The sequence below is a fragment of the Saccoglossus kowalevskii genome, chromosome 1 (genome assembly GCF_978046115.1).
Source record: "Saccoglossus kowalevskii chromosome 1, keSacKowa6.1, whole genome shotgun sequence".
NCBI lineage: Eukaryota > Metazoa > Hemichordata > Enteropneusta > Harrimaniidae > Saccoglossus > Saccoglossus kowalevskii.
The window spans coordinates 40,986,876-41,002,765 of NC_140641.1; the positions used below are offsets into that span (position 1 = coordinate 40,986,876).

Here is a 15,890-nt window from a genome sequence, read left to right on the forward strand (position 1 = left end):
AAACACGGCACAATATACTAGTAATATGAAGTGCGTGGTCTGAGTGACTTAAAGTACCTGTTCACACCGTATACACGTCAGCGTGTATGTTTGGAAGTTTCGGCGTTTTGTCAATAGATTATGATGACGCATCATATTATTTGAATCTACCTTTCTGTATGTACAATCTAGTCGTATATTTGTTTTCTCTATCAACACTGCAACGTCAATAATGTGTATCACGCCATAACATACAAGTAAGTATATATACCGCCCTCAACTTGCCCTATAAACAATACTATTGTATTTGTTTATCGTTCTACGTGCTCGACATTGTTGTCGCGGTTACCAATAGTTGTGGCAAATATGCAACTTATTTAATGAAGAAGCGAAGAATTGAAAAAGGTCATATACGATTCTACGAAGCGCTGTATCTTTTCAAAAAACACCGGTATTTGGCAACTCTCTTAATAGAACAGTGGTATTTGCCTATGAAAGGCAGGAGTTATTGCTTACGGCAAAATAATGGCATGGCATTAACTGCACTGTAATGGTCCGTCGATGTTTACACGCAGGAGGGGGTAGTAATATGCAAATGAAAACTGACTACTAGGGCATGCAAAGGTGAGAGATAAGCATTGTGTCAATTTATTATCTCTGCAGTCACTAAAAATAACGTAAAAGAGTACGTTGGGCCATTCACGTACAAACTGTCGCCCAGTAAACATCGTGAAGAGGAGTTCAAAGTCATTGCAACTTAGTTCATAATTGTCATCGCGCTATCTATCGATATGGTGAGTATGATAATTAAATGCAATATTCTCTGTTCCTCTACACATGGTTGATTTACTACGGTCATTTGAACTGGCGATGTTTTTACCCCAGGGTGATGCACTCTCGTGGTATAATTTACACTATTATAACTGTTTCAAATATCCACGCAACCATAGACCTTGGTAGATCCATGGCGCAACTGCTAAAGATGACATTCAGACTGTATATATATACAATGCATGGTATGTTCGTAGGTTTTGTCATCATGTTATTATCCAATCACCATACATATATCACGGATATATAAGACGAGTCCCGTAAATTGGACTGCTAGATTAAGGATTGTTTTCAAGACGATGATACGAGGCTGGTTGTAATGTAACGCCGCCATAAAGGGCAAATACAATATACACAACCTAAGAACTGCGTATATAGTAAAATCAATCATTGTGATTTAAATGATATAATTTTTATTACATATGGCCGCTTATAGAGTTTCAATCGATGGAGTATGAATGTGGGAGTATTATCCTTCTCACTCATTTGTTTGGGTTACGAGAAGACAATGTTGACTCATACTTGTTTTGTGTCGTATACACTCATATTTAACATGTTTCGTAAACAAGTTTAGTTAATACGGCACAGGAAACCATTAAATCCGGTATATTTGTATATTTCTTTAACATTGACTCGTAAATCAAGTATTTTCCAAATTTAGTGAAAAATCAATTGGTGTTGGAATGTTAGTACAGGACGCGGGGGCCAGCGACTTGTGTTCATAAATAGAAACGAACAATGGATATAATACCACCCACGAACAGGTATAATAATAGACATTGTTTCGCTATATTTGTGTCTGTCAAGGAATTTCAACACAGCGTAAAACGCTTTAACAGGTTACATTTCGGACGGTCATCAGCATGAATTTTTGGCAACGGAAATGTCCATACGTATTAACGCGTCATCCATATGGCATACCTATATTTATTTATTATACGGCATACTTTATTTATTTACTAATTTATTTATTTATTTACTAATAACTAGAGAACATCTTTTTATCATTATCTAAGGTTACAAGTACGGCTTAATTATATTTATTTACTTGGTGTTCAGTACATGTTCAGTGATTGTGTACAGGGAACATACCAAACATATGAGGGACATCTCATATAACAACACAGAAAATGGTATCTGAGGTCAACTGTATACATAGTTGTTGTTTACATGTGTCATGATTATAACAAAAATGGGCAAAACAAGACACAACAAAATGCAGCTGTGCTTTCCGTAGAATCGGTCATTCCGAGGTGTAATCAACGGAATCAGTCAGGACTGATCACTATATAATGTTTAGTGTACAACCATGACTCACTGGTAGATAAACACATGGCTTGTTGAACGACGTAGCAATGATTTAAATAGTTGTGCAATGCGGACTGTGTTCGAAAACCATCTCTGTTCAGAAGATATATATGTTAGAAACAACATTTCCCGATTTCAATCCACAGCACTGCAGTTGTAAACACTTATTCACGTATGTGACTGTGTGTCGTTATTTTCAGAAAAGACATTCTAAGGACAATAATACACAAATTGTTTTAGAACTGGAATGTTATATTTCTATTGAGCTATTGATAAAATACTCGACATGTATTTGAGAACAAACGTTGCGTAAGCAGACAAAGGCCTTCGTCAATACGGTTCGGTGACGTCTGTTGTTTTAGTGGCCATTGACCTGAAACGCCCTATTTGATAAGCACGTATTAAGATAATCATGGATGATACAAACGGTTGCACCTTCCATGAGATAACTAACATGTCTACCATTGAGATAACAAATAACAATATTAAATTGGACAAATATTAAACAAATTTTGCAAGTGAATTATAATCGGATAATAATCGTCTAATAAAATCTAATGAAAAATTGGCAGAGATGTCTAACTTACACTTTTTTAGACATTATTAGACGATAATATCGGAGAAAAACGAACTGTCACAATAGTTGCCCAGACAGTCCTGTCTAACATAGCCATTTTCAAACATTTTTAGACGATATTATCGGATAACGTTAAAAAGTGCAGTGTATTGACTGGTTCGTACTCAAACAGCTAATAGTCTGTGATGCAGCTCTCCGCTTCCCATACGGCTAACAGAAAATTAATTGAGTTCGTGCATTCCGTAGCAATTAATCATATACATCTATAATGAACTTGATTAACATAACATGATGCTAAAATGTCAACATTAGATTCAAACTTTGACACAAAATACAAAGTACGCCCATAGTGATATATCTTTCGATCATAAGTTAATATTTTGTAGTCTATTTGACAGGCCATTGACGTAATCTGGTGTTTATGTGTGCAATCAGGTTCACTTGAAGTGCTTACGCATAGTCAATGACTCGGGTAGGTTCGTGTCCTGCTACCAATTATGGGGCGTGTGAAATAAACCGATGATTTTAAGTTGTTATTCTGTCGGATTTGCTCACACCCACGTTCAACAATAAAGTAAAGAAAGTGTCCGTTATGTATTATAAATTAAAACGTTGCTGTGAACCGATATATTTTCACTCGCAAATCTTTTACTTTGGAAGTTGATAGTATTTGTTGAATAGCAACCGTGGTTGTCAACCGCTGGACGCCTTACAATTATACAATTGGCTCTTAAATCTTCGTCATTGTTCTTTCTTAACAGAGCGCAAAATACGATTTATCAGACAAGCAGATTCAAGGTATGTATTGAGGTTTTGTTTGCACTTACACTCACCATGCACAGTAACCGTTATATGTTGTTAAAACATGTAGACTCGGTTTGAAGCGCATGTTTCGCATTAGTTGGACTTTATAGTAGAATGCCTCCAGTTTGTGTACGCACACAGTGGTATTCGCTGGAACACGTGCGTTTCTCCGTTACAAAAGCGTGGTGAACCAAAGACTATATAGTCTTCTATATAGTCTTTGGGTGAACTCACTTTGTGATCAAGGAATACCTAATATAGCCCGATCGCCTCTGCTATGTAGCGGGGGTATACCACAGAAAGTCGAAATAATTTGAAATTTAAACAAAATAAATACTCTTATCACAAAATCCATGTTAGTACGTCTATGTTCCTATGTAAGCAATGCTTATTATCAACATTATCGTTTATTTGGTGTTTGCGATGTGTAATCTAGGAATTTACATAGAGTCAAGTATTGTAAATCTAGTCACCAACTTGAAATAAATTTTTGATAAAGATTTATAAGTAGCGTTCACGCACATCTTCTAACCTCCATGACACGGGTTAAGAGGTTAAATATCTTAGCCCGTGCCAAGAAGCGCTAAGTACGGGTTAAATCCGGCCTGGTCCAGTTCCACAGCCCGGGCTTGGCTACTATAGATAGTTGTGATAAGAGTGGAAGGAGGAAAGAAAGAGGGTAAATATTTTTGTTTAATTTTCTTTATTAAAATTCAGGAGGGCGCTGTTACACCGTCTCATCTTCCATATCTTGCCATGTAAGTTTTAATGGTGTTGATGATTTGTAGGGCTGTGTAGATTATCTCTAACATAAATAAAATATGTTCTGACCATAACCATAGTTTCCCGCTGATGGCGCTTCACTAAACTACCAGTATAAGAATCAACATTTGTTTACTTTTTAGAACTCAAACAAGCCTTTGCATTGTTTGGGCCAAACATAGATGGTTGCATAACCAAGGTTGAACTTGGCGGTGTGATGAAATCATTGGGTCATCGACCCTCAGAACTAGAACTAGAAGGTATGATTGCCGAAGTTGACACAGAAGGTGAGGATGAAGTCCTATATGTTTTAATAATAATAATTATTATACATCTGTCACCGTAATGCCACAAGTTACAGTGTGCCGTAATTTTGTGGTATTTTACGGGATATTTTTGTCCTACCATATTAGGAGATGCGAATTCCAAATATGGAATATTACGCGCGTAAGCGTCCTCTAATAATTAAAACAAACATGGCTGCCACCAGAGTTTGATCGGTTGATACTTAATCGATTGATAATAATTTGGCCATAATGACTATTATGTATTTACTTACACACACATGCAATTTCATTATCAGGAAACGGTGCAATCGACTTTGAAGGATTTCTATCAATCATGGCCACTAAAATGGAAGAAGACAACGGGGATGACCTCCAGGAAGCCTTCCGTATATTTGACAAAGACGGTAATGGGTTCATCAGCGTCAATGAATTACGCAATGTTATGTATAATCTGGGCGAGGAGATGACGGAAGATGAAGTAAGGGAAATGATCAAAAAAGCTGACACCGATGGTGACGGTCAAGTCAATTTTAAAGGTAGGATAAATGTACTCGTGAAGAGAATTACGATTTATCTGGACTCGATTATTCGAAATAATGCAGTTTTTAGAGTGACGCTATGTCACCGTGACAGAGACAGTTCATCGTGATCGTTAGCGAGTTCAACTTATGGGAAATATATCAACCCGTTATATTTATTCGTATCTGGCAAGACATACTTCATTTTTGTGTCGTATAATTTGCAAAAGAGTTATGATCTATTAATCATGAATATCATGGGATTTTATGAACACCTGTACATCGATCATGACTTGAAATATAATCATGTTTTTGTAATCGATTATATCTTCCAGAGTTTGTCACTATGATGACGAGGAATTGATGATGTCATTCCTTTCATGACATGCCAATCAAGAGTACTATTTCGTAATGTTTTATGCGACATTTTTCGTTGCGAATTGTACATATTATCATTATGGCGTACCGAAAAAAGGGACAGCTCCAAGCCAACGTGTCACGCTGTGATGACAGACTTCGCCCTCGAAGGAAGGGGTCCTCATATGTTAAGGATCGACGAGCGTTATTAAACTAGGGTTGATGAGTAAATTTATTCGACCCGACTTTGAGGGTGTGAGGATGACTGTTAACTTAATCCCCATGTTATTTATAAGGGCGATGAATGTTAGACCGTATAAGTGACACTTCACTCGGCTTGAAGTACAATTGCTCGATTACATTGCCAATGTATAATCATTATATTAGTTATTTCATTGTGACAAACATGTTTTATATAATAGTTTATTATACGACAACTCGAGCGATGTATTTCAATACTAATAACTTCTGCTAAACAGTGGATAAATATTATTTTTTTCATTGCATCATTCATAAAATGCTCATTGCTTTTTGAATCTTGGATATAACTCGTACACGTGTGGAGTAACGAAGTAATTAAATATAATTACTTGTCAAATCTAGGACATTTAGGTTTATAATATTTGAACACACGAGTTCGTAAATAGTTTGCTTGCATATCATGGCATAACATAACAACTATTGAAAGCCAGGCGGGACCTTGCTGTGTTAAATTGATTGGCATGCATAATAAAACTTACAGCATCAAACTGAAATAATCACTTGAAGTAGTAGCAAGTACTGTGATCGCTATAGAAGTCGCAAATCGAGTTGTAGTAGTCGCCACATGTAGCGTATTTGTGGCAGACTCCGCGTTTTCTTACTCTTTAGATGACAACAACACTCCATTTCCAAGACATAATTGAGCCGCAAACAAGGGCGACTGACAGGGGAGTTCGCAAAAGTAGCGATCATTCAGTGTCCGAGTTTGGCACAATGTTCAATAATTCCATTAAGCGTTATGTAAATGTTGAAAAATCGGTATAGTTTCAGGTGTACAAAACAAAATCGGACCTATACACGTTGCCATACAGTGATCGAGGCCCTGAGGTGTTTGCAGTTGGGCCGGGAGCACATCGAGTTTCTTTTGCGCCAACGAGACTCTGGTTAATTTGATTAACAACTTCCTTACGTGGCCCAGTCACTTGAATTCTAGTACCATAAACTCATATAATTTTAGATATGCCACCGACACCTTTCCATCACACGTAAAACCTTAAAAGAGCACGTTCGAGTGATTTTTTGAGACAAAATCAAACGTAGAATTAATATAGTATACCTGGCTACAGCAACTAGTTATACTAAGATGTAATTATAATTGTTGCACAGTGCTTGGTTTTATAACGACACAGAATAGAATTCGTCCAAATCATTTTGTCATCTTTATTAGTAAAGTGATTGAAGTCTACATTAAAACAATGTGGCACTGCCGTGCCGTTGTTTCTATTTAGTGGGTTCGTATCCATTATTCTCTCCACGATTATGTCAGTGGAGACAGTTAGCTGAAACATTGTACTTTGAAAATTCAAGATGGTGCAAATTAGCTACTATAGACAACCGGTGACAGAACCCCCAAACACGTTGCTATAGAGACAGAGATGGAACGCACTACATAATATCGTCAACTGCTTTTAAGATTTTTGACTACCATGTGCGAAGTTAGTGTGTCTGTATGTGTGTGTGTATGTATGTATGTATGTGTGTGCGTTTGTATAGCAGTAGAAGTAGAACCAGAGGTCCAGACAAACACCAACAAAGTGAAGCTTTTTGTAGAAGTGGAGACACAAACATGGGGACTCACAATGTTTCATAATTTATATTAATATTTAATCGAATTTAAGTCAAGTTTGCGAAGCTTAGGTTTAGTAAAGGGGGAAGGTATGGTTAAATTTATATTAATATTAATATAATTGTACCATACCTTCCCCCGATACTATACCTAAGCTTCGCAAACATGTCTATGTTCAGTCACGGGATATTCAAATTTTGTTTAATTAAACTTAATTAAAACGCAATTCTACATTGTATTGCATTGTAATTGAGTTTAATTAAACTCCAATTAAAACTCAACCCTATATAGGAACGCGTTTTAATCGAGTTCATATCGCAACTATGTTATAAGTTATTTCAATTGTGGCTTTACAACTTAGATGTGTGTGTGTGTATGTGTGTCTGTCTGTTCGACTTCTACCTCAAGAACCATAAATCGGTTTTTGATGAAAATTTGTGCATAAATGCTCTGGGCCAATGCGCAGATTTGATAAGGTTTTGATAGAAAACGAAGCATATTGATTACCTAATTTGCATGATAATTAGCTAATTTTTAGCTGTTCCATGATTGTTCCACTGATATCTAAAGAACTACTCATTGGATTTTGATGAAATTGGTACATATATGCTCTGAACTTATGCACAGATTTAATCAGTTTTTGGTAAAAATCCGTGCATATTAATTACGTAATTTGCATGATAAATAGTCAATTTTTAGATTTTCCATGACTGTTCTACTGATATATAAACAACCACTCATTGGATTTTGATGAAACTTGGTACATAGATGTTCTGAACTAATTCTAGGTTTCGATTATTAGTTTTTGGTATAAATCTGTGCATATTAATTACCTAATTTGCATAATGATTAGTCAATTTTCGTTTTTTCCACTGATATCTCAAGTACTAATCATCACATTTCAATGAAACTTTGTACATATATGTCATAGGACACTGCATAGACCTGATAGTTTTTAGGGTAATATCAGTACATATTAATTACCTAATTTGCATAATTAATTAGTTTTCAGCTTGTGATATTTCAAGTAGTAAGCATTACATTTCAATGAAACTTGGCACATAGATACTAAAGAACTATGCAGAGATTGATTGTTTTGGGGTAAATATTTAATTTCAGCTTTTTCATGGATATATCAAGTACTAATCCTGTTTCAGTGAAACTTGGTACATATATCCTCTAGGACTATGCAAAGACTCAATTAGTTTTCGGTAAATATTTATGCATATAAATCGCCTTATTTGGATAAGTACTTATATGATTAATTGTGAGTTAACATCTAGACATATTAATTACCTAATTTGCATAATTAACCAATTTTAAGCTATCACACTGATATCTAAAATACTTATTACTCCATTTAAATGAAACTTAGTACAAAGATGCTCTAGGACAATGTACAAACCTGATTAGTTTGGGGTTAAAGTCTGTTCATATTAATTTCATAATTAGCATAATTATTCATAATTTTTTCAACAGCTGAAATTAAGTAAATCACCAGGCAGAAATGGCATACCGCCTGAATTTTATAAATCTTGTTCTCCTCAATTAATTCAATTATTACTTGGCATCTTTAACAATATTTTGGATGTAGTTTTCCTAAGCAATGGTGTGAGGGTATTTTATTCCCTATGCATAAGAATGGTTCTGGGAATAAGGCTTGTGATTATCGGGGTATCACATTACTGCCAATATTAAGTAAAATTTCGAAAGAATTTTATACAATAGGTTATGTAAATGAGATGAAATCCCTGAATTCTCTGTAGAAGAACAAGCGATTTTCAGGGCAGGGTATAGCACCATAGATGACGTGTTTATTATTCATACACTGTTACAAAAATATCTTAAAACCAAACGGGAACGTATTATTGTGCTTTTATCGACAAGCGATGGTCTGATTCCTGTCGGAGTGCGTCAATGATGTATTAATCTCTTTTTTGTTTTCGTTTTTGTTTTAAAATAACCTTCACGTAGAACTTCAGTCAAACGCATTTTAGGTGATAATGTTAGTTGTTCTGTTGATTTAATTAAAGGGGAACTAAATAGAGCCTATTTTGGTGTTTGTATTCATCAAGTTATGTATATTGATTATAAATTTGAAAAAAAAATAAAAAAGAATTGACTTCTAGTCGAGGTTGTTTCGACTTTTACGTTAATGTTATTTACAAGCGTATCAACATACAAACATTATGGATGTGCGATTGATCGAGCCATGCATTTTGTTTTGTTTTTTGTCTAACTGTCTAATAAATGCTGTTTCCAGTACTGCACTGTGCGGCGTGAAAATTATTCAAAGTATAGATGCAGGAGTATGCAATCTTGAGTTCGTAGGGTGATGGTGGAAACATTTTCGTCCATGTATTCACGGGGCTACACTGGCAAATCATGGGACAAGTGTCACAGGAACACCAAGCAGATTGTTCACAGACTTCCGTGTAATTTGAAATAAAACTATCATCCGAACAAGGGGCATCGTCGACGATATACTCTCATCACTCACACTGGACTGATCCGAATCTTCACAGTAAACTGTACTTCCCTGATCATAAGCCCGGAGGCATGAACACGCAAGGGAAAATTATCCAAAAAAATCATTCGTTCACCACGCCGGGCTCGGGAAAATAATACTTATTTTTTTTAAAAAATGCGTCATTGATTTGAACGACACTTACAATGAAGAAACAAATATGTTCATAAAAACACACACATTTTATTACAATACGATTTACATACCATCTGAATTTACAGTGAAATAATGGGTAGGGTCTGTGAGGAAACAGTGGACGAAGGCATTTATCATTATCTTCGTTTTGGTATGTTTTCGATCGTACGCAAACTCTCGACGCAAAGCAATTTTCCACCATCAGGTTTTTCAGCACGATTTGACCTGGAACAACTTCCTTTGACATAACAGGTCATGTCTTTCATTAACCAATCAAAATGATGTGTCGTAATGATGAAATTTTCCGATTATTGACGATGATTTTTTAACGCAATGCGGAAGTGAATTACCGCAATGTTAAAATGCGATCAGTAGCACTGATTGCAACGAAAAAACGACAATTTTTTCCCTAAAAACTGGCGATTCGCAATTTCCGAAATATAAATGACGGTTAACAGTAACCGTGGGTAAACTGAGTGTGGAGGAAGAATTTAAACACCTTTCTCGGTCGCCAACATGTCACATCGTTCAAACCCTAGGCCTTTCATGATAGTCTCAAAGTAAACCATGCCCAATAACCAGGTACACGACTTAACGATCACATTTTTGGCTTTTCGAAAGCTACTACTCAAAGAAATAGGGATTACCGGTACTCCAGAATTGCAACATCGGGGTTCATCCTTAGTAAATGACAGAATAGAAAGCATGCGAAGCACGTTGTGTACGTTCGACATGCACTCTGAAATTAATGCGAGTTTTCTCATAAAACTAAAAGCATGAACCAAACTACCATGCCAATCACGATTATTATGAAATGAAACCCACCTTTTACACGCATATTATAATCGTGAATGCTCTCAACTCGATAAATACCAAGTAAAAATATAGGAATGGGCTTCATACTCGAGAGGGACTTACGATCGGGGAAAGTACGGTACTTTAACGCAATTGGGCTTTCACTCTCAGAATACTGTGGTTCAAACGCATAAGGCTCTAACCCAAGTTTTAAAAAGCACATTGTGCATATAAAAGTTGAGTTTATACTAGTAGTACACAATGCTTGGCAGTATAAACGGCTATGTACAATGGCGTATACGAATGCGATCAGATACTAAAACGTCATAGCTTTGAAAAGTACCCGGATGTTAAATATGTTCGTTCGTTATTTATACCCCTCCATGAATGGCCTCCATGGTGTTTAATTGCAAGCACTTCAAATGCCTATCCAAGCTACAGTTATAATTAAAACAAACTTAAACCACTGCAATATTGTTTCGAATACAGTTTAGAATATACACAACTATAAATTAAGGCCGCATTTAGGTTCGCTTTAAGTTATTTTATCTTCTTTTTGAGAATGATTTAGTTTGTATGTTCTATAATGCAATTGGATTACAAAGATTACTTAATAAGTTGAAATCATATTGTGATAATTATCATTTGAGATTTAATTTAGACAAAACCAATGTAATAGTTTCCAGAAATGGAGGAACGTTACGAAGATATACGAGCAGCGGCGATACGATGGAAAAGTTAAAGTAGTGCCGTATTACGTTTATTTGGGAATAAAAATCTCACTACATGGTTCTTGGTGAACGTGTTAACAACATCTAGCGGACCAGGCTAAAAAGCGCTTCATGCACTTATGGTTACTATATGCAAAATTGGATCAGTGCATATCTCTCAATGTTTTCAAAAATATTTGACACAAAAGTTGTTCAATTCAAAAATTGGGTCGATCGGTCGGATTTTTTTTTTTTGTGAAAACTAAGGGGATTGTAAACAGACGAGGTATATGGGAATCAATCGAACGCATGCTAGATATTAAACACAAAAAATCAAAGTGTTTCTTTCAGTCTGTTGTATTTAAATAGAGATCAACCCGAGGTTCAAAGTCGCCACTTATCCCCCGGGGATCCTGGGGGTTCAAACAACGGTCCGGGGTCGTGAATTTTTAGAGGAAACACTTTTTTAGTGCTTAAAATGGTGAGTTTTTGATATTTGGGCCTATTAAAACAAAAAAAAAAAAAAAAAAAAAAAAACGTGACCCGATATTTCATATTTTGTTGGTCGGTCGCTGAGGCCATAAAGTTATAAACTGCACATCTTCACGTTGTAGTGCAATGTTTATGGACTACAAACCCTAGCAATGCTGTAATATACCTATGGCTCCTGCAGCTGCTCAATGTAGTGTACTAGTGATTGACTCTGCAGCTACATATTGTAATGTAATAGCGACGCTCTCTACAGCTACATATTATAATGTAATAGCGACGCTCTCTACAGCTACATATTGTAATATAATAGCGACGCTCTCTACAACTACAGATTGTTATGCAATAGCGACGCTCTCTACAACTACATGTTGTAATATAATAGCGACGCTCTCTACAACTACAGATTGTTATGCAATAGCGACGCTCTCTACAACTACATGTTGTAATGTAATAGCGATGCTCTCTACAACTACAGATTGTTATGCAATAGCGACGCTCTCTACAACTACATGTTGTAATATAATAGCGACGCTCTCTACAACTACAGATTGTTATGCAATAGCGACGCTCTGTACAGCTACATATTGTAATGTAATAGCGACGCTCTCTACAGCTACATATTGTAATGTAATAGCGACGCTCTCTACAGCTACATATTGTAATGTAATAGCGATGCTCTCTACAACTACAGATTGTGATGTAATAGCGACGCTCTGTACAGCTACATATTGTAATGTAATAGCGACGCTCTCTACAACTACAGATTGTTATGCAATAGCGACGCTCTCTACAGCTACATATTGTAATGTAATAGCGACACTTTCTATAGCTACATACTGTAATGTAATAGCGACGGTCTCTATAGCTACATATTGTAATGTAATAGCGACGCTCTCTACAGCTACATATTGTAATGTAATAGCGACGCTCTCTACAGCTACATATTGTAATGTAATAGCGACGCTCTCTACAACTACAGATTGTTATGCAATAGCGACGCTCTCTGCAACTACATGTTGTAATGTAATAGCGACGCTCTCTACAACTGCAGATTGTTATGCAATAGCGACGCTCTCTACAGCTACATATTGTAATGTAATAGCGACGCTCTCTATAGCTACATATTGTAATGTAATAGCGACGGTCTCTATAGCTACATATTGTAATGTAATAGCGACGCTCTCTACAGCAACATATTGTAATGTAATAGCGACGCTCTCTATAGCTACATATTGTAATGTAACAGCGACGCTCTCTACAACTACAGATTGTAATGTAATAGCGATGCTCTCTACAGCTACATATTGTAATATAATAGCGACGCTCTCTGCAGCTACATATTGTAATGTAATAGCGACGCTCTCTACAGCTACATATTGTAATGTAATAGCGACGCTCTCTACAACTACATATTGTAATGCAATAGCGACGCTCTCTACAGCTACATATTGTAATGCCATAGCAACGCTCTCTACAGCTACATATTGTAATGTAATAGCGACGCTCTCTACAACTACAGATTGTAATGTAATAGAGACGCTCTCTACAGCTACATATTGTAATGTAATAGCGACGCTCTCTGCAGCTACATATTGTAATAGCGACGCTCTCTGCAGCTACATATTGTAATGTAATAGCGACGCTCTCTACAGCTACATATTGTAATAGCGACGCTCTCTGCAGCTACATATTGTAATTGCGACGCTCTCTACAGCTACGTATTATAATGTAATAGTGACGCTCTCTATAGCTACATATTGTAATGTAATAGCGACGCTCTCTACAGCTACATATTGTGATGTAATAGCGACGCTCTCTACAACTACAGATTGTTATGCAATAGCGACGCTCTCTACAACTACATATTGTAATGTAATAGCAACGCTCTCTACAACTACAGAATGTTATGCAATAGCGACGCTCTCTACAACTACATATTGTAATGTAATAGCGACGCTCTCTACAACTACAGATTGTTATGCAATAGCGACGCTCTCTACAGCTACATATTGTAATGTAATAGCGACGCTCTCTATAGCTACATATTGTAATGTAATAGCGACGGTCTCTATAGCTACAGATTATAAAGTGATAGCGACGCTCTCTACAGCTACATATTGTAATGTAATAGCGACGCTCTCTACAACTACAGATTGTTATGCAATAGCGACGCTCTCTACAACTACATGTTGTAATGTAATAGCGACGCTCTCTACAACTACAGATTGTTATGCAATAGCGACGCTCTCTACAGCTACATATTGTAATGTAATAGCGACGCTCTCTACAGCTACATATTGTAATGTAATAGCGACGCTCTCTACAACTACATATTGTAATAGCGACGCTCTCTACAGCTACATATTGTAATGTAATAGCAACGCTCTCTACAACTACAGATTGTTATGCAATAGCGACGCTCTCTACAGCTACATATTGTAATGTAATAGCGACGCTCTCTACAGCTACATATTATAATGTAATAGCGACGCTCTCTACAGCTACATATTGTAATGTAATAGCGACGCTCTCTGCAACTACAGATTGTTATGCAATAGCGACGCTCTCTACAACTACATGTTGTAATGTAATAGCGACGCTCTCTACAACTACAGATTGTTATGCAATAGCGACGCTCTCTACAGCTACATATTGTAATGTAATAGCGACGCTCTCTACAGCTACATATTGTAATAGCGACGCTCTCTGCAGCTACATATTGTAATTGCGACGCTCTCTACAGCTACATATTGTAATGTAATAGCGACGCTCTCTACAGCTACATATTGTAATGTAATAGCGACGCTCTCTATAGCTACATATTGTAATGTAATAGCGACGCTCTCTACAGCTACATATTGTGATGTAATAGCGACGCTCTCTACAACTACAGATTGTTATGCAATAGCGACGCTCTCTACAACTACATATTGTAATGTAATAGCGACGCTCTCTACAACTACAGAATGTTATGCAATAGCGACGCTCTCTACAACTACATATTGTAATGTAATAGCGAAGCTCTCTACAACTACAGATTGTTATGCAATAGCGACGCTCTCTACAACTACATGTTGTAATGTAATAGCGACGCTCTCTACAGCTACATATTGTAATGTAATAGCGACGCTCTCTATAGCTACATATTGTAATGTAATAGCGACGCTCTCTACAGCTACATATTGTAATGTAATAGCGACGCTCTCTATAGCTACATATTGTAATGTAATAGCGACGGTCTCTATAGCTACAGATTATAAAGTGATAGCGACGCTCTCTACAGCTACATATTGTAATGTAATAGCGACGCTCTCTACAGCTACATATTGTAATGTAATAGCGACGCTCTCTACAACTACATATTGTAATAGCGACGCTCTCTACAGCTACATATTGTAATGTAATAGCGACGCTCTCTACAACTACAGATTGTTATGCAATAGCGACGCTCTCTACAGCTACATATTGTAATGTAATAGCGACGCTCTCTACAACTACATATTGTTATGCAATAGCGACGCTCTCTACAACTACATGTTGTAATGTAATAGCGACACTCTCTACAACTACAGATTGTTATGCAATAGCGACGCTCTCCACAGCTACATATTTTAATGTAATAGCGACGCTCTCTATAGCTACATATTGTAATGTAATAGCGACGGTCTCTATAGCTACAAATTGTAATGTAATAGCGACGCTCTCTACAGCTACATATTGTAATGTAATAGCGACGCTCTCTATAGCTACATATTGTAATGTAACAGCGACGCTCTCTTCAACTACAGATTGTAATGTAATAGCGATGCTCTCTACAGCTACATATTGTAATGTAATAGCGACGCTCTCTATGGCTACATATTGTAATGTAACAGCGACGCTCTCTACAACTACAGATTGTAATGTAATAGCGATGCTCTCTACAGCTACATATTGTAATGTAATAGCGACGCTCTCTATAGCTACATATTGTAATGTAA

General features: G+C 36.6%; 1 protein-coding gene across 1 annotated transcript; it reads left to right on the forward strand.

Annotated features, from left to right (window-relative positions):
- The first annotated feature begins 511 nt into the window (after positions 1–511).
- On the forward strand, positions 512–5,668 carry LOC102806662 (uncharacterized). The gene is made up of 5 exons (XM_006825855.3): positions 512–773; positions 3,457–3,493; positions 4,405–4,548; positions 4,845–5,084; positions 5,402–5,668. Exons 1-5 carry the CDS (start codon positions 771–773, stop codon positions 5,428–5,430), a joined length of 453 nt encoding a protein of 150 aa, XP_006825918.2. The 5' UTR covers positions 512–770; the 3' UTR covers positions 5,431–5,668.
- Positions 5,669–15,890: the final 10,222 nt, after the last annotated feature.